The sequence below is a fragment of the Gadus chalcogrammus genome, chromosome 10, assembly GCF_026213295.1.
Source record: "Gadus chalcogrammus isolate NIFS_2021 chromosome 10, NIFS_Gcha_1.0, whole genome shotgun sequence".
Taxonomy (NCBI): domain Eukaryota; kingdom Metazoa; phylum Chordata; class Actinopteri; order Gadiformes; family Gadidae; genus Gadus; species Gadus chalcogrammus.
This window is the reverse complement of record NC_079421.1, coordinates 5,159,531-5,185,818: the sequence shown is the minus strand read 5'-3', so window position 1 is coordinate 5,185,818 and position 26,288 is coordinate 5,159,531. Positions and strand designations below refer to the sequence as shown.

The window sequence follows — 26,288 nt, the reverse complement described above, 5'->3', positions numbered from 1 at the left end:
TTGGAGGGAGACTGCATGTGTGCCTACGCGGCGTGCGTATCCATCATACGGCACTCTGTTTATAGAACCAAGAGGAATGTCGGTCAGTTTCCCTTAAAAAAAAAAGAAAAGAAGAAGTGCTCCGATGTTGGTATTTCCTGCAGCAGCCCAAGTGTGGACCCACCGAATGCTAGACGTACAGACTCACACAGACTCGAGTCGAGACACATGGAGAAGGTAGGGTGGCGTTTACACAAACAGATCAAATGAAGGGAACTGGCGGAGAGAGAAAAAGAAAGTGAATAAGAGGGAGATAAATGCTCCGCTAAATGAAGCTAAGCTTCAGATAAACAACACAGCCTTTTTTCCCCCAACACAAACCCTCTTTCATTAAGAGTTCCTTTCAGTACCTCTGCCTTCTATTGTCTTGGCTCACCCTGGCATTCTCTCCCTTCCTCCCCTCTCTCTCTCTCTCTCTCTCTTTCTCTCTGATGATGAATGCAGTAAGACTTTATTTTTCCCCCAAAAAAAGGGGAGGGGTGTTACTCTAGCACTCGGAATTCCATCTCGCATCTGGAAGCCATCTTTTCCTCTCTCTCTCTCTCTCGTAATGTAAATAGCTCTGTAATCATGGCCTGCTCTGGAAACGTGCGCCAGTGGGAGAGATCTTCTGCATGACAAACTTCTTCTGCAACCTGAAGAATAGCATTTTTAACATCTCAGTTGATCTGTCTCTCACACCCTGTCCCAATAATTTCTCGATACACACTGATGAAAAAAACGCATCAGAAGCTCCTAAAACGAACCCTAAAACGTCTAAAATCAAGGACTGTTCTATACATTTTAAATGGACCCGATATGGAAGACTCTATACTAGTTTATGAGGTAAGAATTATAAGATAAAACCTGTTAATAATTACATATAATGATAAACCTTGTTCATATATCGTGTGCATATGTGAGTACTTGATTAAATTAAGGGCTCTAATTGCATGACGACATCATCACTATCAGAGAAACCATTGTTGAGCAGGAGAGCCCTGAAGAGAATGACCATATCACAGCTAGTACTTTCTGAACTCATTCTACTTTCCTTCTATTCTCATAGTAGTTTATTATCTATTAGAGAGAGAGAGTGAGAGAGTGAGTGAGAGTGAGAGTGAGAGTGAGAGAGAGAGAGAGAGAAAGAGAGAGAGAGAGAGAGAGAGAGAGAGAGAGAGAGAGAGAGAGAGAGAGAGAGAGAGAGAGAGAGAGAGAGAGAGAGAGACAAAGAGAGAGAGAGAGGCAGAGATGGTAGTAACATAAAGGTATTAAAGATTAGAAAAAAGGGAGACAGACTCTTCTGAAACATTATGTCTCCTGTCAGACTCACAAGGCCCAGCTCATCTCAGCCTTCAAGTGGTCCCTTGATACCCAACCCCTGCCGCACTCACTATAAAATAAGAAACTACGATCTAACATATTTAGGAATAATTTTTTCATCAGTGTATATGTAACCAACACAGCATGACTATCGTCCGGAAGTGTTCCTTTAGGGCCCAAAATCCAACTGGTTTTTCCTGGTTGACAGAGGCAGATAACATTTGCACTCACTATACTTAACCTAAAATGTTTTAAGTACCTCCCTTGGGCCTATTAATTCCCCTCTGTAAATATAAGAAACACATATGCACTGAATGACACAGAGACACAATCCTGTCATTCCACTTACATCCGTTGGCTATGAATGACCAAGAAACATTGTTAAAAATAAACTAAATGTATGGGCTTAGTGACGTCCACACAGAACTGCTCTCTTTCTCACGGTATCACATCCTAAAACACAACTTTATAAATTGACTGTTTACAGTGTGGTGTTCTCTTCCAACACAAAATATCGATTGTTATACCTAATTGTAAAATAAATACTTAATTGATTGATATATGTGTTTATACTTGTATTAACGTTTTATACACCACTAGAAAATACCCTATATAGCCTATCTTTAAACAGTGAAAAGTAGCCATCAAGAGTGAAGGTCTGTTCTCAGGATTATCAGGTTCTCAGAGAGGAAGAGACCAACGTTCAGCCTAATCTGTACTGCCCTTGACCTGTCTCTGTGGAAACAGTCTGTCTGTGAACGGCAGATAGAAACACAGACTGACAGATAGGTGCAACAAGCAGACGGTAGGAATAAACAACTTTCCCATGTCTACAGAGCAAAGTCAGAACACAACAATAAGCCATCAGGTTAAAAAGCCTGATGGATCTCTGGTTTACAGGAAAATCCCACACTCAGAGGGACCAGCCAACACACACCACTATGGTCTCACAGAGGGCTGATCCTTGGGGCCAAAGCTCTTCAGTGGGACACTTTCCTTACATTGTAAACTTACATTATTCCCGCATCGTGCAGAACATTGAAAAGGATTCAGGGACTCAAAGCGATGTTCAAGAAAAACACGATTCTGTGAGTCCGTATGGCTTGTTGACCGATGGAAAACCAGAAGCGAGACAGGAGAGCAGACACGTATTGATCATCGATCATCCATCAAAAGCAGACACATGTTTCACAGACCTTGATCAATACCGAACCAAACTAAAGTGCGTAAGCAAAAAAAAAAGCATGTAGGTTTAAGCGGCCGGAGTCGGACAAAGATCGCTACTCACGGAGTGTGCTGCGTCTCAAACGGCCTCAGAACGAAGTCCTCTTTCAGGGACTGGAACCAGGAGGACATCAGGGTCTGATCGGCTGATGATCCGGTTAGTTTCGCTCCTGGACGTTCAGTTTGGTTCCCCTGGTCGATTCTGCGTCTCCACGTCTTGCTGTTTAGGTTCCACTCTGATGCGTAATTAATGCGTAATTAAAACCTGAAAAAGAAAAACATACAATAGCGGTTTCTTCTAAGACTTTTTTTTTGTTTTAAAACAATGACTTTCAAAGCGACGCCATGATGTCCGAGTAGTTCTTCTCCTGTACGACTTTCATTGAAACAGTCAAACCCACGCACCACTCATATGCATGACTTAATTCTATGAACTCTTTGAATGCAGACACGTTTATCTCTGCAGCGACGTCTGAACGCACCTAGGAAGTAGAGGACCGCCCAGCCCACTCTGAAGGGATCAGGATGCTGGGAGATATCTCACCATCTAGATAACCTCGTTTCCAGGCGTTCCCTAACAGCTTTCATTATCACATATCACTGCAATAACCCATAAAGTTGAAAGCGAGCGAGGCTAAAATAATTAATTTGGATAATGGCAGGACTACTCTCAATTTGAGCATTCCAATTAATGTTGACAGTTAATTCTAAGTTTGTTTTAGACCTACTATGGTCATGCTTTTTCTTTGATTATACCTTAAAATTAAAGTTTAGAGACATACCGGTTTAAATAGTATCCTTATAAAAAGGTACAACTAACGAAATGAGACTGCAATAATTGAACGCAATACCAATAGTATATTAAGCTGCAGCAGCGCCCTCTGCTGCTGGCACAAGCAAAGGGTTTTAATTGCTATGCTTTTTGGTCAAAAACATTTGTATGGTCAGAAGTGTCAAACACAATGCGTACCTTGAAGTTTATCTTCAAGGATCGTTTTAATAGCTAGGACTATAAATGTTCCCCTACCAAAGATTAAATGATTTCTCAACAAGCGGCTTCAAATTCAGAATAATTGCTATTGTTTAGCGGCATTAAAAATAAAATGTTATTAAATGTTAAATAAAATGTTTCCCACCTTCATAGCAAAAAAGAATTGCACTGTTAAGGTTTTTTTTTAAAAAGTATTTTATTAAGTCGATTAATAAAACATTTGAATAATGCAATTAGTAAAAAAAATACAATGGTAAAAAAAGTGAAACATCCAAACCCCAGTGCCATCACTATGAAGAGATACAGCTGTACTGTTCTGGTAACACAGAGACCAGGAGCTCAGCTGGGCCTCAGACATGACCAATCAATCAATCAATGATCAATATTAATATGGAAGAACGGGAGGACGGGAGACACAATGAATGCGTTGCCATGGCAGTGGTGACATTCTTCCCAACGGTCTGTTGTTAAAACGAACATCAACCTTCGAAAAACAGATCGTCGCACCGCCCCTTCTGGAACCTCGCCCCCTACAACCGCCCCGCCTGCTGGAACCTGGCGAGCAGTCCGTCGTCGGCGCGGAGGGGGAAGCTGAGGCTCCGCTGACGGTAGAACCCCCCGTCCGCCCGGAGGTTCTGGATGACGTCGGAGAGCAGGTGGGCCCGCTCCACCCCGCTGCCGGGGGCCTCCGAGGCCAGCGCCGTGAAGTGGACGTGGAGGTGGTAGTACGACGGCTGGTAGTGGAAGTACACGCGCAGCTTGCTGGCGGGAAGGCCGTAGCGCTTGAGGATGGCCTCCTGGGACACAGAGAGGGAAAGAGGGACACAGAGTCAGAGGGACAGACGGACACAGAGTCAGAGGGACACGGGGACAGAGGGTCGGCACAGGGACAGAAGGTTTCCAGTCGGCTCCTCCTAGCTTAGTGTTGTGGGGGAATTTGGCCCAATTTCAATCGTTTCTGCATAAACTGTTTAAGACTAATCTTAAGAGTCATCTGAACTTATAACAATAATTCTACTTTATTTGAATAACAAACATTCAATAATCAGAGGCCTCGAATGGGAGATCGCCCTGCGTCTCTTAGCTTTGCTTTTGCCGGTCCTTGGAAAAGCAAGGACTTTTTATACAGTGGCAGACAGACCTCAAGATGCTGAGAACAGCTCTGCTCCCCACATGATGCGTGTTCGGAATATCCATATGTTGTTTCACCCTTCATTACCTAAGCTCTGTCTCCTATTCCCTTGCACTGTCTAGCCACCATACCGGCTCCTAGTGGTATCTAACGTTAACCTTTGACCCTCGGGTGAACCGTTCACAAGTGTGCAGGAATCCCCTAATGCATTCTGCTACTTGATGAAAACACAGGAGACGCTTTGGATAAAAGCGTCAGCTAAATGCCTGTCATGGTATAAGGAGTTTCAAGGTCAAATATCAATTTCCAACTACTACCTTTTGCTTTCACCCAATTTCAGTTGGTCAACCCAGGGAACTCTGAGAATAGTGGACGATAATTCACACGCCAAAACAAAGGCAAACAACCCTTCCCAGAACACAACTCTCTAGGGAGATCATACTGGGTGAGGCTTTATTGTCTGAGAAGCCAGGATTTAGATTTACTAAAGCTGATGACCTTTAATCGTTAATTTGGTACAGAACATTCGTTACACATTGCACTTTGAGTGACACATTTATACTAGCAATCTAAAGCCAAACCAAAAAGAGCAGCTAGCATGTGTTTAATGCGGTTCGAGATTTGGCCTAATCCCAGTGCTCACCTTCCCCTTGGTGCAGATGTTCTGGAGCAGAGGCAGGTGGTCGGCTGTGAGCTCTCTGATACTCTTCAGGTCTCTCTGGTGGACGATGGCTATCAGGTACAGATCATGCGTCTGGGAGAGAGGAACAGTTCATTAGATGAGGTGGAAGGGAAATTAGTGAGAGGCAATTGTTCAACCGGTAGACATGATGAGTGGCGAGCTGTCATTTCAAACTCCGGCACAGTTGAATGGTGCCTTGATGAAATACCTCAGTATAGGCCTTAGCTTACAAGTCAGTCCTTTAACATTGAACGGGATTGTTTGTTGCAATTGTTTCAAACGTCAATAAAATACCAAATCATGGAGTTGAGTGGGACTGTAGACAATACATTTATCCTGCCGATGAATCAACCATCCTGCCAATGAATCAACCAATCCCAATGGTTAACTTTGCCTGACTTAAGGTAACTGTACATGTTGTAGGAACAGCAGAGGTAGGTCTTCTTAAAAGCCAATTAACGCTCCTCCTCACAGTCCTCTTCTTTCATCAATGGTAGGAAACGACATTGATATATTACACATACTCTCACCAGCTGTTGTATTGATTGATCATTAATCTCGATAACAGTCGGTGCTACAAGACAATGTTGACGTGCGCTGCAGCACATGACTATAGGTTTTTGACAACTTAACGGTGTGCATCTGAATTGCAACAGTTACCTTTTACCAGTACCTACTTTCTCTTTAAAAGGTCCCATATTATACAACCAACGGTTTGTGATTGTGTAATTGAGTTACAGCATCGGGAACAACCGCAAAAACTCCATAACCCTAACCTCAACAAACTGCTCCAAAACATGGGTGTATTAAAAAATGCATACCTACTTCTAAAAATCACTCTCATCTGAAAACTGCCATTCACCACAGTATTTATATGGAAGAAAAAGTGAATCTCCATGATAATTGAATCCTCTAAACACAAAGGATGTCATGGTCCAAGCTCTTCTTCACTGGCTCTATGAGGCCTGTCCGAGAGAGGGTTCAGCTTCTCAGATGCTCGTAGTATAACGCCACGTGTGTTAATGTTCTGAGCCCCTCCCAGAGATGGTGAAGCTTCTCTTATACTCCACATACAGTAGTATAACACAACTCTATATGTGTGGCTCTCACGCCAGGAGATTTTTGGAGAGAACACTTTGCAAATTAAAAAAAACACACTGCTGACTGAAAACACAGACACATAAGACACAACACAACTTAAAACGGCACGACATAACAGCAACAGCTTAGTTCAACACAACCAAGTGAGTGTTAACGGATGTTGGAAAAGAAAACTAACCCACTATTTATTATATAGAATGTGGCCTAAGCTTACCAAAAATAAGTTGTGCTAGGCTTTTCAGCACAATACAAGTATTTGATTTTCCAACTGCAGAATACCTTTAAAGAATGCAGATTTAATCCACAAAAAGGAGAATAACCCTACATTGTACTCTGTTGTGAATCTCTGAAAATGGCCAAAGCTATCTACACTCTATAATGTTCAAGCATATAATAATAGTCAGCAGGCAATAACAGCCGGTTGGTTTCATTGTCCAACGTTATGTTGTGACATTTGCATTTGTGTCCTAGCTTTTGCAGTTGTGTTGGGGCTTTTGTTTTTGCATTGTAGCTTTTGCAGTTATGTTGCGGCTTTTTTGCTGCATAATAAAAAGTGACCTAGCGTAGGTTATAAGACAGGCTTTAAACTCCGTCCTAGTCGTTTCCTCACCTGTTTTTGGTCCCATTTGAAATCTGGCAGAAGAACGAAGCCCACATCGGGGTCAGGGTCTTCATAAACTATCCGGTCCGCCTCCGCCTTCTTCTCCAGGATGTTGAAGACCCACTGGTAGAACAAATGACACAGAGTTAGAGTCACCGTGTTTATGTGTGCATGTAGTGGAACCATGCATTTAATGTGAACAATATGATGTTAAAGTCAACGTTATAGTTAACTATAGCTAGATGATTATGAGAAAATTCAGTACAGTGCATAATAAAGTCAGAATTCCCAATGTCCGACAATTTCAGTCTGGATACACCTTGAATGAAGGCAATGAGAGAAACGGCCGGCCAGCTGACCTGCAGACTGAAGCTCTTCTCCTGGATGTAGGGCAGAGTGATGGAGAGGTAGTCCTCTCCGGTCTCCTCAACCAGGAAGCTCTCCTGAACCTGGTACTTCTTCACGTGCTTCTCTGTGGCCGGGCACACCACTGTCGCCTTGAGCACTGCGCACCCCAACAACAAACAGAAAACACATTTTTAAATGACATTTTCAAACAAAATAATTAAATGGAATAATTCCAGCCTAAGAGACTTTACAGAGAAGTAGAAAACACATCTTACTTGTCGTTGTCCTATTCAGTGAGGTTCATTTATGCTAACTGACCAAAGTTCTGTTAAATCTTCCTGCCACTCGCCAGGAGTTGAAACGTTGTTTATTTCATTCCTCGACATTTACATTAAGGGCATTTAGAAGACGCTTTTCACCGAAGCGACTTACAGCGGTTAAAGCACACATTCACACACTGACGGCGCAGTCAACCACACAAGGCGACAGCCAGCTCGCGACAGCCAGCACGCCGTTAGGGTGAGGTGTATTCTCAGGGACACATCGGCACTCAGCTAGGGATTGAACCAGCAACCTTCCGGTTACAAGCCAATCCGCTCTACCGCCTGAGCTAAGCCAACTCCTGCCATCCCATCGAGCCGGGTATGCGCCTGTGTGTGTGTGTGAGTGGCCATGTGTTGGTGTCTGTGTCCGCACCGTTGAGGTGAGCAGGAGGCTGGAGCTGATAGGTGCTGTAGATGTCGTTCCTCATCTCCAGCTTCAGCTTTGAGCAAGCGAACATCTCCGCCACGGAGACCTCTGTGATGGGGGTCTTCTGCAGGATGACCACTGCCTCCTGCTCGTCCAACTGGGGGGGGGGGGGGGCGGGTCCATTTAACACAAAGCTACACAAAGCTACACAAGGCTACACAAAGCTACACTGCTTTGTGTAGCCTTTAACACATATTCAAGAAGAAGGTGGATGTGGAGGCTTCAATCAACAAATGCATGACAATCATACTAACCAATGAATGCATAACCTTTCATTAATCCCCAGTTAACTCAGGTATACTCCTCAGAGCAACTCTACTCTAGCAGTCCCCTTACCTTCCCATGGAGGAAGATGGTCTTCTCCCGTGCAGAATCCTTCAACACAGCAGTGGTCTTAAACCCAGATAAGATATTCTCCTCGCCGCATTCCTCTCCGTTTCCACTCGGGTCAGCTTCCGGATCTCCCTTTTGTTTCTTAGCCTTCTGTCCGAGTTCATCACTTTCATTCTCCCGCTTCAGAGGTGCATCTCCCATGTTTACACCTGGAGAACAACACAAATGGTTATGAACAGACAGATGGTTGGCCGAAAGAGCGGAAGTGGGCGTGTTCCTCATATTCTTCTCTTTAATATATTTCCTCCCTCATTCAGCATTACCGCCGTCTTCCGGTCAAAAAAGGAACAGCACTCTTGGTTTCACTTAAAGTCAATGCATATCAAATATATTATTCATCTATAGCCTGTCAAAGGAGTTGGGAGAATATGGACACGTTCGCGAAGTTTCATTCTTGTGCTTTTCTTGTATGTTATGTTATGTTATATATTCTAACATTTTAAGCAAACTATTTTATAAAGTTTGATTAAAATGTCGCTATGGATAAAAGCGTCTAGTAATTGACTAATTATTAGTAAATAGTGAACGTAGGTCGAAATGAGTAAACTATATGAAGTATAAAAAAGGGTTAGGTTTGGGATTTAATAAAAAAAACGAATAATCAAATGATCAAAAGAGTCAGTTATTTGGTTCTCCCATTGGTTATACTTCCTGATGTAATTGATTACTCCCCTAATGAAAAACCAACAGCAGAGATTGGAATCACATTAAGGCCGATTAGACTAATGTGATTAGCGTTGATTGGCAGACAGCGGCAGGTCTCGGCCAATGGGAACACAGCTCGCGAGAGTCGCGAACAATCAGGAAGTTATTTAAAGTTTGTGTTTCACCTCAGTGCACCATCTCCACTTAAATGTCAGTAAGGTACAGTATCATAATAACATCCACACCTCCGCCTCGTCCTCCACCGCCAGCAGTTCAGCACCCAACATGTTTGAATCGCTGCAGAGATATTGTGTTTGTGTTCTGATCATCTACACTCTGACACCTGCGGTCGTGGAAACTAAAGGTGAAGTAATAAACCATGAGGATCACTTTTGTTCAATACGTTTGATTTAGATATCATGTGAATTCTTAATCCTCAAGCAATGCATGTTAATCGCAGAATCACCACTGCATTCGTTTTAACCCCGCTAAAGTAATGCAACGTTTCAACTCAGTAGTACAGTGTTGATGTTTTTCCTTCTGATTATGTATCTTAACAGTTTGTTTACTTCATGTCAACCAGGTTACCCATCACAGAGAGCCTCCGTGGTATTTAAACGTACCCCATCAATGTATTGTTTCTTGTTTCCAGCGAAAAATGTACTGTTTATCATGGCAGACGACCTCAGGACCACCCTGGGCTGCTATGGGGACCCCTTGGTCAAAACCCCCAACATCGACCAGCTGGCTTCCAAAAGCCAAGTCTTTTTGAACGCGTTCGCCCAGGTCAGTCGATGTCACAAAATGTGTATGTTTTATATCGGAGCAGCTGGGAGTGGCGCGTGGCTCAGGAGGTAGAGCGGGTTGGCTTGTAACCAAAAGGTTGCTAGTTGGATCCCCGGCTCCTCCGGGAGTGTTGAGGTGTCCCTGAGCAAGGCACCTCACCCCGACTGCTCCCGACGAGCTGGCTGTCGCCTTGCATTGTGGACACCGCGGTTGTTTTTGTGAATGTGTGCATGAATGGGTGAATGTGAGGCAATATTGTGAAGCGCTTCGAGTGGCCACTGGTAAGAAAAGCGCTTTATAAATGCAGTCTAGTTACCATTTAGCTTAGTCTTAAGTGTTTCCCCATAACAAGTATTCCTGTGTGTCCTTTGCCAGCAAGCGGTGTGTGGCCCTAGTCGTACGTCCATGTTGACAAGCCGCAGACCGGACACCACCCGACTCTACGACTTCTACTCTTACTGGAGGGTCGCCGCTGGCAACTACACCACCCTACCGCAGTATTTCAAATCCCAAGGGTACACCACCATGTCTGTGGGGAAGGTGTTCCATCCAGGTGAACCATCCTTGTTGTTGCTGGAGTCCTCTCATCAACATGGTGGCAATATATAGATTGAAATATTAAATTCAAAATTATTTTTATTATTATTTGTTGTCAAAAGACGTTTGCAACCCCTTCACTGGGCGTGTTGAACAATACTTCGATCCTTGGCTCCTCCAAGTGCCGAGTTGTCCCTGAGCATGGGACTGTTGCCTTGCATGGTTGATTCCGCCGTTGGTGTGTGAATGTGTGCATGAATGGTTGAATGGAAGGCAATATTATAGCGCTTTGAGTGGCCAATGGTTAGCACAGCGCTGTATAAATGTAGTGTGTTTACCATTTACTTTATAAGACTCCTTCCTGTTTAACTAATGATGTCTCTTGTTTTCAGGCATCGCCTCCAATTACACTGACGACTACCCTTACAGCTGGTCAGTGCCTCCGTACCACCCTCCCTCGTTCCGCTATGAGAAGGAGAAGGTGAGGCCTTGAAGCAGAAACATCTCCTAAATGATTTGGTTGAAAACAGAATCCTTTTGGAGCTGGTTCTCTGTTTTTGTGTGTGTGTGTGTGTGTGTGTGTGTGTGTGTGTGTGTGTGTGTGTGTGTGTGTGTGTGTGTGTGTGTGTGTGTGTGTGTGTGTGTGTGTGTGTGTGTGTGTGTGTGTGTGTGTGTGTGTGTGTGTGTGTGTGTTCACAATTATGTAGGTCTATATTGAATTCACGATCGTGCAAATGAGAACTTAGAATACTCAGCTTAAAAAAAAATACAAATTCTGCTAACCCTCCCTAACCATGGTCCTTAAGACCTAAGTATTAAACAGATATGCATGTTCAATAGGTAAAGGTAGTCACTTTTGTTCCACAACCTTCGCGGTGAAGGGTCTAATGTTGTTATTGTATGAAGCAGTCGCATGCCTCATCCTAAGGCCTGCTACTTTCCCAGACTCTCCCTTCCACAGATCTGGTCTCATGTGAGTGGAGAATGGATTGGTTTTGGTTATGGCTGCTCTAATCCCCCTGTGCACATAACTAGAAAGAAAATGTTTTTCACCGGTTTGGCTGTAGTGTTTGTGTTAGCAGGGAAAGCAAACAAAGTACTTTGAAATGAAATGGTTCAATTTTGATTAATCTGAATTGATGACATTGTTACGACGACTATATGATTGTTATATGCCACCAATTAATTTCTCGCTAAATGGTCTTTGTTTTTGTGTTGGTTCCACTGATTGAAAGAATAATTGAAATTCACACAATGGTTAACACAACAGTACGCACACAGACTTCTTGTGACCATTTAACAAAGCAGACCCAGAATTGGATGAATCAACTGAATAAACACAAGCGTCAGATTAGCGCAGCATACTATGATACTAGCAGTTATTGTAGTTTGAATATGACTTCCTAGACTGTAAGTTGATGAGCTTATGTAAGCGTTTGCTATGTATTCATTTTTCGCAAATGTAAACCATTGCATTTGGCAACAGTCTTGAATCCTTCTTGGCTCTTTGCTTTCGCCATCTTTCAAACTCCCGATGTTTACCCGTGTTTTAGCACGGCTCTGGTCGCGGCGCTTTAGAGATAGGACGTGGGTTTTCCGGTTGGGTAGAATCTCTCGTGCAATCTCACTTGATCCACCTGGTCTGCTTGCTTCCGTGGCTGCGGCATGCTGTTTGTGTGCAAATTTGTTCCATATCTGCGGGGTACTCGGGGTACTCAGAGATAAGTGAATCCTAACAAACCGGGCCAAAACACTGGCTGTGGCGTCGTCGTAGCATTGTTGCAAAGCTGGCATTTCAACTTGGCACGCCTCCTCGTTCCCTGACGTATCGCGGTCATTCTCATGGTTCGTCTCATGCGTGACCCGCTGTGGCTCTTCCTCAGATGTGTAAAGGGGCGGGCGGCGGACTCCACGCCAACCTGCTGTGTGCGGTGGACGTGGCGGAGCAACCCGGCGGCACGCTGCCCGACCTGGAGAGCGCCGCGGAGGCCGTGCGGCTGCTGCGGGGCCTGGGGGACGACGGCGACGACGGGCCCTTCTTCCTGGCTGTGGGGTTCCACAAGCCCCACATCCCCTTCAGGATACCACAGGTACCGGTTCAGCCCCGACTGAGCCGAGGGTCCTTGTACTCTGAAGAACCTTGTCAGAGATGAGTCATGTAGTGGACATGGGGCTAAGTGTACTTGTATGTTAAGAGCTCACTAATGTCTCTTATTTAGGGTCCGGCCTTTTTCTTTGGTAACATCCACAGTAAAACGACTTAATGTAAGATTTTCACTCGATGCAGAAGGTCTAGTGATTGTTCAAACGGCCTTTGCTGTTGTCAGTGCCTTCCATCATTTTCTAAAAGCACAATAGAATGATCACAGTGCGGCTCTGTTATTATTATGATTATTACTACATCAAATTAAGTATATGTTACTTGTTGCTATTAGATGCCTCTGTTCAGTGCTTCTATTGCTCAATTAGCAGTTTCCATGGCTCACTTAATCAATAGGAAAAAAATCATCATGACCATTGGCATCGACCTGCATGGTTTGGTTAAGAGGATGATCATCCTATTCAATGATGTGACCAATGAGGCCAGGACTCAAGTGTCAATGATTCTCCTCCGCTCTTTGTAGAGCGGTCGCTGAGTGTGTGTGTGTGTGTGTGTGTGTGTGTGTGTGTGTCCCAGGAGTACCTGAGCCTGTACCCTCTGGACCAGATGAGCCTGGCCCCTGACCCTGAGGTCCCCGAGGGCCTACCCAGTGTGGCCTACAACCCCTGGATGGACCTCCGCTTGAGGGAGGACGTGATGGCCCTCAACACGAGCTTCCCCTACGGGCCCATCCCCAAAGACTTCCAGGTACCGGACGCCGCTCCCTGCAGCGCCACCCTGCTGATGGGCTGGAGGAACTGCTCTGGATGAGTGCGCTCGGCTTGAGAGCGGCTTCCAGTAGTTCCAAGCCCGGCTCCTCCTTGCTGTGTGTTGAGGTGTCCCTGAGCAAGGCACCTCACCCTAACGGCTCCTGATGAGCTGGCTGTCGCCTTGCAGGGTTGACCCCACCGTCGTTGTGTAGATGTGTGCGTGAACGGGTGAATGTGAGGCAGTATCTTAGAGCGCGTTGAGTGGCCACTGGTTAGAAAGGTGCTGTGTAAACGCAGTACATTTACCATTTAATGTGGCTCCCATCGGTTCATCCTGGCTCTGCTTCTCACCCTTGTCGTTGGTTGTCTTTGCGAACCGTCTCTCCAGCTGCGTATCCGTCAGCACTACTACGCCGCCGTCTCCTACCTGGACGCCCAGGTGGGCCGGCTGCTCACCGCGCTGGATGACTCGAGGCTCGCTGACGACACCATGGTGGTCTTCTCCTCCGATCACGGTTAGACACACGCACGCACGCACGCACGCGCACACACACACAGGAGAGATGCCCTGAATGGTCATAAGTTAGACGGAGCAATCTAAGTTGTCTTATATTTTAGTTTTTTGAACGCTGCAAAATGAGCTCTGAATTAAGGGCAGGGACCTTTCTGCCATTGTCCTGCCACTAGATGGCAGTGTGGTGACAGGAAATCAGTCTTGCACAGAGTCTGGCACTGAGTTTACCCGCTTGCATATAAATTGTCAAATTCTCCTTTGTGACCCAGAAATCACACATATGGATGGCACACACTTGCTCACTTTCTCTTGAATAGAGAAAGAAGCACATTCAAAAATAATATATTATAAATCAACACCAAACAGCAAAATATACTGCAAACAGTAAATTATCCCAAGAAAACACAATTATTGTAATTTGATTTGCAGCACGTTATAATTGCCCACTTCATTTTTGGCGATGAAGACTGGAACTGGAATTACGGTTGATAATAAAACAAATTTATACGTTCAGAATAGGTATTCATCCCATTTCTTCTAGAATTGTAACATTTCTGTTCTGGGGTCCTTGAAATGGTTGTGCGTGCGTGTACGCTGTTATTTTGAAATGGTGGCTCTTGTGAGTGTACCCAATGTAAAATAATACATACAAATAGCCTCCTGGGTCCTCTGCTCTGACGCAGTACCTCCCTGACCTTACCGTCTCTCTGTCGACAGGCTGGTCTCTGGGGGAACACGGGGAATGGGCCAAATACTCCAACTTTGACGTGGCCACTCAGGTTCCCCTCATGTTCTACGTCCCCGGCGTCACCTTCTACGCCGACTGGCTCCAGCCGGGGACCATCTTCCCTTTCGTCGACGTGTTCGACCGATCGGAGCACAGGTTTAAGGGTGAGACGGGACCGATTGGTTGCTGGATGACCCAATGACGGGGCTTCAAGTATGCCTTGGTCGGTCTCAGTGCCGACACTCTGCTGTTTGAATGCCTGGTGTAGTAATGTTGTGGAGGTGTGAGGCTTGGGAGGAGCAGGTCCTCATGTGTTCTGCTCTCCCTCCAGCGGGGCACGTGGTCAGGAATGTGGTGGAGCTGGTGGACGTCTTCCCCACCGTCTCCTACATGGCCGGCCTGGACGCTCCAGACCGATGCCCACTCGTGTCCTTCAAGGTATCACAGTAGAGGGGAGGCGAGAGCAGAGAGTTTTCGGTTACAAGGAAATACTTGATGATGATTGCTTTTTTGGGGGGGTGTAGAAAAACCCCAACATGAAACAAAAGTAAGGCAATGTTTATTTATATCTAGCCTTATTGCCGTGGAAGGAATTTCAGCTGGAGCTCTTGCAATAGCCGGCGTCTAATCCACTGGTGTGTGGTTAAAGTTTTAGCTGAGCGTTTGCTTACAAAAAGAAAAGCATCTGTACACTCCGTCCTCTGAAATGTTAAACAGATTTGCGCAGAGCAAGTGAAGACTTGATTGTTTAACACTTGAGAACGCCCCAGACGGCATGACTTCACACTCTCTCCGCCCCCCCGCTCCTCGTTCTCTAGGAAGAGCTCTGCACCGAAGGGGACAACCTGGCCTACACCTTCGGCCGGCTTGAGAGGGGCAAGGATGACGAAGACATCGCCTTCAGCCAGTACCCCAGGCCGGCAGATGTGCCCCAGGTATCCCCTTAGAGACATGACCCTTCCCTCTGCTCTCTACTGGAGCCTCAGCCCTGGAAAAAGGTCCGGTGAGAGCTTCGTAGAGCTCCACGTCTTGGCCGCCATGATGGTGTCTTCTGCTGGCTCTGGTTTGTGTTCATGGTGTGCGTCTGATGAGGACTCGGGGAGCCATGTTCAACGAGGGTCTAGAACCGTTTCCACTCTTGTCCACCACTGGCGCATTCCTTTTTTCTCTTCTTCTTTCAAATGATTCCGAAATCATTTCTGGCTCATTCCTTCTACCCTTCTTGGCGGAAAGACAGAATGGATTTTAATTTTGGTTTCTAACGTTCACTTCAGGGGATTTTTTTCCTAGCAGCACCGATGAGTGTGTGGGGTGGAGAGTAGTTAAGGGTCGTGAGTTATTGGTGTCAATTCAGTGCTTCTTCAACCAGGTAGTCTCTAGTGCGGCGTCTTCTTAAAAAGGGAGATCTGGCCGAGAGTGGTGGTTAAGAGTGTGTGGGCATGAGATGCCTTTTACAATCCCATACCGCACATAAAATCAGACCTGGAGAGTATTTCACAAGGTTATATCGTCCCCCAGTAAAATGAGAGTGATGTTATCCCAATGTTAACCGGAATAGAAAGAACAGGAAAAACAGCTGGTGACTCATTCTACAGATTCCTGGCGGAGGTCCCTGCGTCTCCCTTCGTCTCCGGCACTCTTCCAACACCTTAACTCAAACCCAATGAGTCCTGCTGGTGTTAAGATTAACTGCAGCCCGTCCTGCCTACACTTAAATCGACTGGTTGTTTCTGGTCGCCCCCCCCCCCCCCCCCCCCCCCCTCGTACAAGACGACAACGAGATCCTCTGATGGGAAACGCGACGTCGCCTCCAAACCAAAACAATGTCACGTCGCGGTGTCGCTGCTCCCGTCTGCGAGGACATCCGCCGCACGCCGTCTGGCCGCCCCAGCCGCCACACGCCCGGGCGCTGGTCTGACACCGCGCGGCGGATTAAAACGGGGCGCAGGTGACTCGCACAGCTGCGGTGGCTAAATGTCTGCACAAAGCCGCTTGGCGGGCCGCCAGCAGCTCATCAGCGGCGCGGCGGGGAGAGCAGGAGAGGCTGCAGGGGAACGCGAGCGGCGCGCTCGAAGCTCGCAGAGGCCGCCGCCGAGGGAGGAAGGGTCGCCGCGTTTGGCTGCGGCGATCGATGCACTTTTGTGGTTGTTCAGATGAGCGGTTAACGTCGGGCGCTATTTGTTTCTTCTCTTTTGTTTCTCGTGTCTGTTCTCTCCCAGGTGAACTCTGACCTGCCGCTCCTCGCGAACATCAAGGTCATGGGCTACTCCCTGCGGTCCTGGGACTATCGGTACACCCTGTGGCTGGGCTTTGACCCCAACACGTTCAAGGTGGGGATCTGACCGATGGATAAAGATCCAGCTAGAACTGAAAACAATCGTCAGAAAAAATATTTGGAGGACATTTTTCAAAATAATGTATAAACCTCTATCTCTTAAGTGTTTTTTTTCGTTTTACATTTAGGGGATTTAGCAGACACTTTTATTCAAAGCGACTAACAATAAGCACATTTGTCAGAAGAAGGTGAAACAAAATATATCGCTGTCGGTCCAGTAAGGGTGTTCATAGAACCAAGTGCCAAGCACCAACAATCGCTAGGTTAACCTATTCCCAGTATACAACAAAGATAAGGCTAGGATAAGATGCTGCATAACCAAGTACTATAACTAAGTATAGTAGTCTGTCTGTTTGACACCTGTCTGTTTGACACCTGTTTGTTTGACACCTGTCTGTTTGACACCTGTTCCCGCTCTTTGCCGATCCAGGCCAACGTGACGGATGTCCACGCCGGGGAGCTGTACATGCTGGCCGACGACCCCCTGCAGGACCACAACCTGTACCGCCGCTCGGACCACCAGCGCATGCTGAGGAAGACCAGCGGCCTTCGTCAGGTCAGCAGCCCTCTTCCTCTAAAGCCTCACAGCTGATTGACCCGGACGTGATGTTTATCACTGCCGCCGGTTACTGCCGTCTTAAGGGGTTAAAGGTTGACTAGAATAATGTTAGTGGAGAGGACTTACCTCGATGGATTGACTCATGGACGGATGTGTTTTATTGAGGAAACCTTCTAGTTTAGATCATCTTTCCGGATTTAAATATTTTTAATTTGTATTTCTTCGTCTTACCTTTTAGTCCCTGAGTCTGCAAAAGAGGATGAGGTTGCAGCTCCTCTACCTCACAGCTGGGATGAAGAAGAGTCATCTGAAGCCGTGACCGCCTTGAGATGAAGACTGTGGAACACAAAACAGGGGAGGAAGAGGAGGATGCGTGTGTCGCTCTTGGAGGACTTGAGGCTGTACCAGAGTGGAACAATATGAGGGACATTATACTGTAGTGCCCCAGGTGACCTGGAGGGGAACCACAGATGCACTTTACTGGGCCGCTGGCGCCGGGATGTTCCAGGGTTCAAGAGGAAACTGATGTTCATGTCATGGTCAGGGAAATGAAGCCATTGGTTCCTTTGTTCATACAACCTGGACATGGGTCACACATCATTAGCCTTTGTTGACCGTTTCAGCTGCAAATTGGGGTGAGGGGGAGAGATTCAGTCAACATTACAATTGAATGTTTTCATTTCCACTTGTGCATCGCAACAGAAGGGTTTAGATCTGTATTGACACTTCATAAGCTCTCGTAATAATCTAGCTCCGCGTGGGGATTCTGGATTCTGTTGCGCTGTTGAATATATTAATCATGCTATTAGCATTAAAAATGCTTCTCTTTTTTTTCTCTCGGAACAAATTGCATTGTCAAAATGAATTTGTATTTATTCTAGTCTAGTGGTGGGGTCGCTTCTGACACGGAACCGCTGGCGTGATGGGGTACACACACACACACACACACACACACACACACACACACACACACACACACTTACTTTTGTGTGTTGTGTTCTCCCACCTACAAAGAACTGAATGAACTATGTTCCTGCCTCGCTCCACAGATGGAAGACATTTCTTTGTCTGGCAGAGCGGCCTCGTGAGCCTTCGGGGACACCAGCACCACCAACTATTTACTGCGTTCTGCTCCTCTTGCATCACCTTGAGTCCTGCACCGTGAATCAGCCTCAAAGTCATGCATTCCTAAGCACCTATTCATCAGAACCTCTGCATCACTTTTTTTTTTTTTACTTAATTAGCTTTAAGAAGGAAGAGGTGAAAAAAATATATGGTAAAAAATATAATTTTTTAATTAACGTAATCTGACTACTCTCTTCGGCCAGGGTTATAAAACATCTTCCAGTTCACGGAAGTGAGCAGCTCACTAGTAGTAGGTAATATATTCCATCCATAATGGACATGATGCCTTTGCAAATTGCTTCCCCCAGGTACTTTGCAGCGGTGTGTACGTTATGTGTTCGACGCCGGCCAGCCTCCCGGATAATCAATACACACCGACACCTCCAGCACTGATTTATATTCAAACCTGCAACCTGCTGGTTACGGATCGGCATTTGTCAACGTGACCGCCCTCATCTTTCTACAATGGCAGTGAGCCATATCCACAAACCACCAACACCATCAGTACCTCCAACACCACCACTCTATATTCTCTTGGTAGAATGAAACACGATAAATCGTTATGAAACATTCAAAGTGTGAAGCTGTGTTATTCGTATGCAGCGGACGATTAGTTCAGCCGAGCGAAACCAACAGCAGACCTCCCAACGATCCGTGCATGTCGTTTACCTACATGAAGGTCCGACCTCCATCTGCATGCAGCGCAGATCCTCCGTCTCCCTCCTTCTGTCTCCGCTCGCTCTCCAGCCTCGGTATATAATGTCAGCTCATATTCCTGCCTTGGTGGTTTCATCAGATCAATATTTATCATCTCGCCCAGTGATCCCTGACCACCGGCACATTGATCCGCTGATAGCAATTCCATTACGGCCTCACTCCTCCATTTATCCCCCCCCCCCCCCCTGTCGGACCATGTCCCCCCTTCTCCGCCACTTATGTTCTCCTCTCCCATGAACGGTAGCCCCCCCTCTGCTGATATGTGTAATACGTCTGTAATCGTATTGTGACCAGCGGCTGCTAATGCATTGGGGAATGCACATTAAATGAAGGAAATGTTAATCGATGTTCACAAAAATGAAGGATCAGTTGTCGATCCATCGTTGAGCATCAAACTTTATTTGATGTAGGTCTTTGTGTTCTGTTAGGTAACTATTGTGCTACAGAGTGTGTTGAAGAGGTTCCCAGGCAGCCCTCGTCTCCACCTGGGTAAACGGGGTGTTCTGAGGACCAGGGAACGTTGGGGGGCCTTGAAGGGGCGTCCCGGGAGCAGCTCCCACAACAGCCAAAAGGAAACACAATACATGAAAGACTAACACGGTGTTTGAATGCGTTTAGCGCTGAATGCCCCCCTGGTTTCCTCTACCGGGCCTACAGGTCTTTCACGGTTGTATTTCAGTGAGATTTAATCACGTGGTTGCATTCATCTATTCTTTCGGCCTAATCCATTTATCTGTGGTTTCTCTATCCTCCGCTGCACGCTTTCTGTTCCATTATGAGCCTCATCGCTGACAAAATCTCCCCGCCACAAAGTCATTCCACGGCGGCAATCAGCCACAGTGTTTTTTTTATTCCAGAACACGTGACGCATTAGTCAACCAGCCAATTACGAGCCGGGGAAGATTTGATGTGTTGGCTCTCGATTCTGAAACAAGTTTTAATCAGGATTCATTTGATTAAAGCTCTATTCATTCAATTAGAGTTCTCCCCCTCGTTAGTGAGCCGGAGGAGCCATCGGCGACCGCACTGAATGGACGAATCAAGGCTGAACAAAATCACTTTCAAACAGGTGGTGAAGAATAGGGGTGGAGACAATGTCTTAAATTGCCTACTCTTTGCACATTGAGATGGAGAGACAAGACTTGGAGTGGAACCGCTTTAATTAGGCTGAATAGTTGTAATCAGCTCATTGGCATCAGCGAGTGCGTTCTGAGCATGGGCTAAATTGCATTTCAGGGACCTACATTATGGCAATTGTAATTGTGGCAATTACAGACAATTGTTGGGAGAATAGGATAAAGATTATACTCTGCGTAATCATCAATTATAATTTCTTGCTAAATGGCGAAAACTCAAACGATATCAAATGATTTATTTATTTATTTGGTGGGAATATGATTTTCAGTGTGACGCTGAGTCCAGACAGACAGACAGACAGAGAGACAGACAGACAGACAGACAGACAGACAGACAGACAGGCAGGCAGGCAGGCAGGCAGACAGACAGACAGACAGACAGACAGACAGACAGACAGACAGACAGGCAGGCAGACAGACAGACAGGCAGGCAGACAGACAGACAGACAGACAGACAGTCAGACAGACAGACAGGCAGGCAGGCAGGCAGGCAGGCAGGCAGGCAGGCAGGCAGACAGACAGGCAGGCAGGCAGACAGACAGACAGACAGACAGACAATCAGACAGACAGACAGACAGTCAGTCAGTCAGTCAGTCAGTCAGTCAGACAGACAGACAGACAGACAGACAGACAGACAGACAGACAGACAGACAGACAGACAGACAGACAGACAGACAGACAGACAAGCCTTGCACAAGGTGACAGCAGCGGTTTGCCTCTGGGGACGGCTAGCTAACAAGCTTGCCCCGCGCAGGATGCAGGGGCCTCGGGTCGTAGCAGCCCGCTGGGCTCCCAGGGGCCACCGGGCGGCAGAGCCACAACAACACGGGCCCTAATCCCCCCGTCGGGCCCCTGGTGCCCCCAAACAGCACACAGGGAAATGTCATGTCTGGCCTGCTCCTTCCGATTAAACGCTTCATTGTCCTTTAAAACAAAAGGTTGACGCCTATAAAATGGGTTTTTCCATAATACTAAACAAACATTAATTATTGTAGGCAATTCAAATATTTTGAATGTTAAACTATATATTTCTAATATCAGCAGGGTTGGTGTGGATCCATTCACCTAAATATGCAGTTAGTGAAATGTTTTCAGGGCATATTGTTGAGAGGCTGATGGCTATTTAAGTCAAATCAAATAGTAGGCTCCAGCCAATGCTACAAAAGGGCCATTCATCAAGAGTTTGGGAAGAGGACAAAACATTACAAATTACATGTTTTAAAGCATGTTTTTTTAAGAATCGATATAGATTAGATTACATTTTTATTTATTTTTTATATGTTATCTTTCCTTTAACAATCCATAAAAGTGTCCAGTTTTGACCCCATTTAATCAGCATGGATGTGAGATATGCAGCCCATCTAGTAAGATATCCAACTGGAAGTCTAACTCCTCCCTGCTCGCTGCAGCAGAACGACTGGACCGGACATCCTGCATCTATTAACTACTACACCTTAACACCATCATCTACAATCAGAGGACATAATTAAATGCCAAAAAAGTAATTTTCCAGCCTGAATGGCCAGACTAATTGCAATTAATGAATCTCTCCCCAAAAAGGGTCCAATGATAATTATATTACTCTTATTTGATTTCAAGTGATTTAGCTACTTTAATTTTGTGCTCTGCCAACCGAAGAAACCCCGACCCCTGCACCACAACATGGACCCTGGAGGTTCGTCTCAGTCTAGCTTGAACCGAAGAGAAAGGACAATATGAACACTATACTCTGAGGTGATGGAGCGCTTCATTGGGTGAAGCACTGAGCGTGCACCTGCCTCCACCCTCACCTGAGTGAAGCACGGCGCCCATCTGCCCCCCCCCGACGCTCGCCCCACCCTGGCTAACAGTGGAGAGGTGAGGAGTGATGCCGTCCCGTTAGAGAACGTGGGGGATGATTAGGGGTTTGTGTGGGCCCCAGAGCCAGGGCGGGAGCCGCGCCAGGACACGCCGGGGGTCAGCGGCCCCTAAACTCTGATGATGAGCTCTGTGGGATCTTTTAGCGACGGCGGGGAGCCGGGACCTCGGGTTAACTCCTCGCCCCGAGGACGGAGCTCTTTGGCAGGCCGGGTCTCGGACCAGCGGCGTTGTGATGGAGGCCAGACGGAAGGGGCACCCCCTACCGGCCTCCCCCGATACCTCCACCGGCACCATCTGCTCTCCCAAACCCCTCCCTCCTCACCTGAAGCTCTACGGCCCTGAACGGGTGGTGACCCCCGCCCTCTCACACACCACGCTGTTGACCTTCAGCGCAGGCGTTACGCAGCACAGCCTGCAGGCGGGACCTGATAAAGACACACTTCATGGAACAGGTTGAGGTGTTACAGCAGCAACTACAGACCTCAATAGAAACAATGCAAATCATGGTTGACCTAAGTAACAAAAGGATGTGATATCTATGTACCTATCACTCTATCATTATATATCAATCTATATATCCCTTTATCACTATATCTATCACTTTATCTATCTATCTATCTATCTATCTATCTATCTATCTATCTATCTATCTATCTATCTATCTATCTATCTATCTATCTATCTATCTATCTATCTGTCTGTCTGTCTGTCTGTCTGTCTGTCTGTCTGTCTGTCTGTCTGTCTGTCTGTCTGTCTGTCTGTCTGTCTGTCTGTCTGTCTGTCTGTCTGTCTGTCTGTCTGTCTGTCTGTCTGTCTGTCTGTCTGTCTGTCTGTCTGTCTGTCTGTCTGTCTGTCTGTCTGTCTGTCTGTCTGTCTGCCTCCGTCTACGTCTACGTCTCTGTCTATCTCTCTACTTGTCTATATATGTCTCAGAGAGCAGTAGAATAAACGATATAATAAAGAAACTATTAATTTAGAGATCTCTATACAACCTTCTCCAGGCCTTCAGGTCCTGTAAGGCTGTTACAGGTCGACACAACTTCTTCATGTAAATACTCACCAATTATACTAAAATGAATAGGCACAACTGATTTAAATGCACCCAGGTTCATCCCAAAGTGTTTGTGTAAATAAATATATAGGCTGTCAAAATATGTCAATAAAAGATTATTTAATCCACTGAAAGCTAAGGACTCTGTGTTTGTGTGTCTGTGTGTGTGTGTGTGTGAGAATATGTGCATGCTTAAATTATGCCTCTGAGATCTTATTTGACTGCATCGTTACCTATAGCAATTAAACCTATAAATCTAATGTCAGCAACTTGGCTCCTATGCCAGCCTACACACACACACACACACACACACACACACACACACACACACACACACACACACACACACACACACACACACACACACACACACACACACACACACACACACACACACACACACACACACACACACATACACGCCCACACACACACAGACTCAGAAAATTATGCATATGCATCATAATTGCTTGGCGCACAGAACGAAACACAAATACGTTTCTCCGAGCATGTCGGATTATGAAGTTTTGACTGCCTCGCTAATTTAGACAGGGATACTGTAAATTATCCTTAACTACAGTATATCTCATCTCCACCCTTTATCTTTTATGTTCCTGGCCCACCCGCCTCCAGTGTGTGTGTGTGCGTGCGTGCGTGTGTGTGTGTGTGTGTGTGTGTGGGTCTCTCTCCCCGCCTCCCGCCCCCCTCCTCGTCCCTGAGTCAGACGATGTATGGGCCCCTCCAGATCTAGTGTGTGACTGAATCCAACAGATTAATCAGGCATGATGATCCGCCTATTAGCCGCTGTGATGTAGGAACGAGTGTCCATTAGTCCCAATAAGAAGACCTGCCGGGCTCCTTAATGGAATAGAATAAGCACTTAATGACTTAAGGAGTCTTGGACGAGGGCCTGAGGTACCGCTGTGAGTTAAGGGGGTGATATCATGCTTTTCGACTCTTCCCTTTGCTTAATACATGTCGTATGTCTGCTAAAATAGAACAATCTAAGTCCGAGCCAGGGGGAGTATTTGCGCCCACCGAGAGTGTTGACTCGTTCGCGAACGAACCGGTTCGAACGAGCGAGTCTTTAGGACGAACGAACCGGTTCGGTTAGTTTCTCACGTTCACCATTCGATTCACTGGAAACTCGACTGAACGAACAAACGAGTTTCAGGTAGCACTGACTACACTGAGTCTGACTGACTCAGAGAACCGTGCAATGGCGTGCATTCCATGATGCGATTTACCGCTACCGGAAACCAGGCTGAACGAACAAACGATTCGCGAACGACTCCTCCCAGTTCAGTCGAGTTTCCGGTGGCACCGAGTCTGACTGACTCAGCTGAGAACCGTGCAATGGCGTGCATTCCATGATGCGATTCACCGCTACCGGAAACTAGGCTGATTCGCGAACGACTTCTCCCAGTTCAGTCGAGTAACCGGTGAATCGATTCACCGGAAACTCGACTGAACTGGCAGGAGTGTGCTACCGGAAACTCGACTGAACGAACAAACGATTCGCGGACGACTCCTCTTGGCGAACTGACTCACGCGATCTGGGTCACGGAAACGTATCATTAAATCCGCCCTCAATTAAGTGTGTGAAACAGCTTGTTTGCTCTCAAACGTTACTTCCGTAACAGTGTGACGTCAGACAGTGGGCGGTGCTGAAGTGCAGAAGTCCCCGCAATGTTTAGAACCTCTTGAGGGTGTGAATTTGTCTACGCAAAGCGTGCAACCAATCGCAACAGAGTGGGCGTGTTGACCAATCACAGCAGCTGGGCTACTCGGGAGGGGGGACATGCTGCAAATCAGACTGTTTGTGAAAGATGCTGAAATTGGTTTAGAGTAATAAGGGGTATTTCTAACATACAGTCATGTAACCCCTATTCTAGTAGTAGTAGTTCCCCCAAGTATTCCCCGCACAAAAAGCAGGTGATGTCACCGCCCTGGGTGACACGGCCCACTTGGAGCCAATCACAGAGAGCGATTGTAATTAGCGGTATGAACATGAATGAGGGGAAAGGCTTTGTTCAGACAGATTTTATTCTGCATTTTCTAGAGACATTAACTATTTCAAAACGATGGAACTGCATTACAACTTCTGATCATCACATAGAACAACTCCATTATAAAATAACCATACAAAAGGCAAACAAATAAAAATAACACTGATTGAAAAAGAAAAAAAAAAAAAAAAGTAGCCCAAACTAGTGCAACACAATTTGAAAGTACATAGCAATCCACGTGATGTGTTATATATCGATGCCTTTCCTCATGGTTCTCCCTCGCATGAACACATTCATCCAGTGATGTCCAGCACAACATTCAGAGAGAGAGAGAGACGGGTGAGGTGCCCTGCTGTTCCCTCGCATCAAAACAAAGCGCTACCACGTACGGTAAAACAAAAGAACATGTGATGCCTCTAAGTTTAGATCTGCAGTTTTCGCTGTGAGCTGCACGGTTACCATCATAGTTCCGCTGTCCAAACCCGTTAGTGACCAGCTTCCTACCGGAGCCCAACTTGTCCACTTTTGGTATTGTTTCTTTCAGTTGAAGAACATATCAATGGGGGTGTACAACATGGTGTTGTGGAAGTGTACCACATTGTACCAGATAGTAAAAAGCTCTAAAGAAAAAAATGCTACATAGCATATTGAGGATAAGTCACGTTCCTATTTGTTGGTCACGGCGAAAATTCTATCGATTATAGAAAGGTGTAAAAGCAATGTTTAGAATGCCAGTTATTTATCATACTTAATACTGCAAGTGCAATGCTTGGCATGTCATTTTGACAAAAATGTAATGCAGGTGAAACTCGAATTGACTCTCAGGACCAAAATAACTATTTCTGACAGTGAAATCACAAAAAGAACGTTGATT

At 46.1% G+C, this 26,288-nt stretch overlaps 3 protein-coding genes across 3 annotated transcripts in view; 1 reads left to right on the top strand and 2 right to left on the bottom strand.

Annotated features, from left to right (window-relative positions):
• The window catches only part of zgc:66433 (uncharacterized protein LOC321250 homolog), a 38,433-nt gene extending 35,393 nt beyond the window's left edge, over positions 1-3,040 (bottom strand). The window contains exon 1 of the mRNA XM_056601131.1: positions 2,630-3,040. Within this exon, the coding sequence (XP_056457106.1) occupies positions 2,630-2,697 (68 nt within the window). The 5' untranslated portion in view covers positions 2,698-3,040. The remainder of the gene's footprint in view (positions 1-2,629) is intronic.
• Positions 3,041-3,742: 702 nt separating this feature from the next.
• Positions 3,743-8,788, bottom strand: dcps (decapping enzyme, scavenger). The gene is made up of 6 exons (XM_056600485.1): positions 8,507-8,788; positions 8,117-8,267; positions 7,432-7,577; positions 7,082-7,195; positions 5,332-5,442; positions 3,743-4,353 (listed from the first exon to the last, which is right to left on the bottom strand). The coding sequence occupies exons 1-6, from the start codon at positions 8,783-8,785 to the stop codon at positions 4,087-4,089; spliced, it is 1,068 nt and encodes a 355-aa protein (XP_056456460.1). The 5' UTR covers positions 8,786-8,788; the 3' UTR covers positions 3,743-4,086.
• A 544-nt stretch (positions 8,789-9,332) lies between these two features.
• Positions 9,333-18,453, top strand: ids (iduronate 2-sulfatase). The gene is made up of 13 exons (XM_056601065.1): positions 9,333-9,572; positions 9,861-9,994; positions 10,370-10,547; positions 10,924-11,012; positions 12,415-12,621; positions 13,209-13,379; positions 13,770-13,896; positions 14,613-14,786; positions 14,954-15,060; positions 15,441-15,557; positions 16,842-16,952; positions 17,388-17,513; positions 17,755-18,453. The coding sequence occupies exons 1-13, from the start codon at positions 9,494-9,496 to the stop codon at positions 17,833-17,835; spliced, it is 1,701 nt and encodes a 566-aa protein (XP_056457040.1). The 5' UTR covers positions 9,333-9,493; the 3' UTR covers positions 17,836-18,453.
• Positions 18,454-26,288: the final 7,835 nt, after the last annotated feature.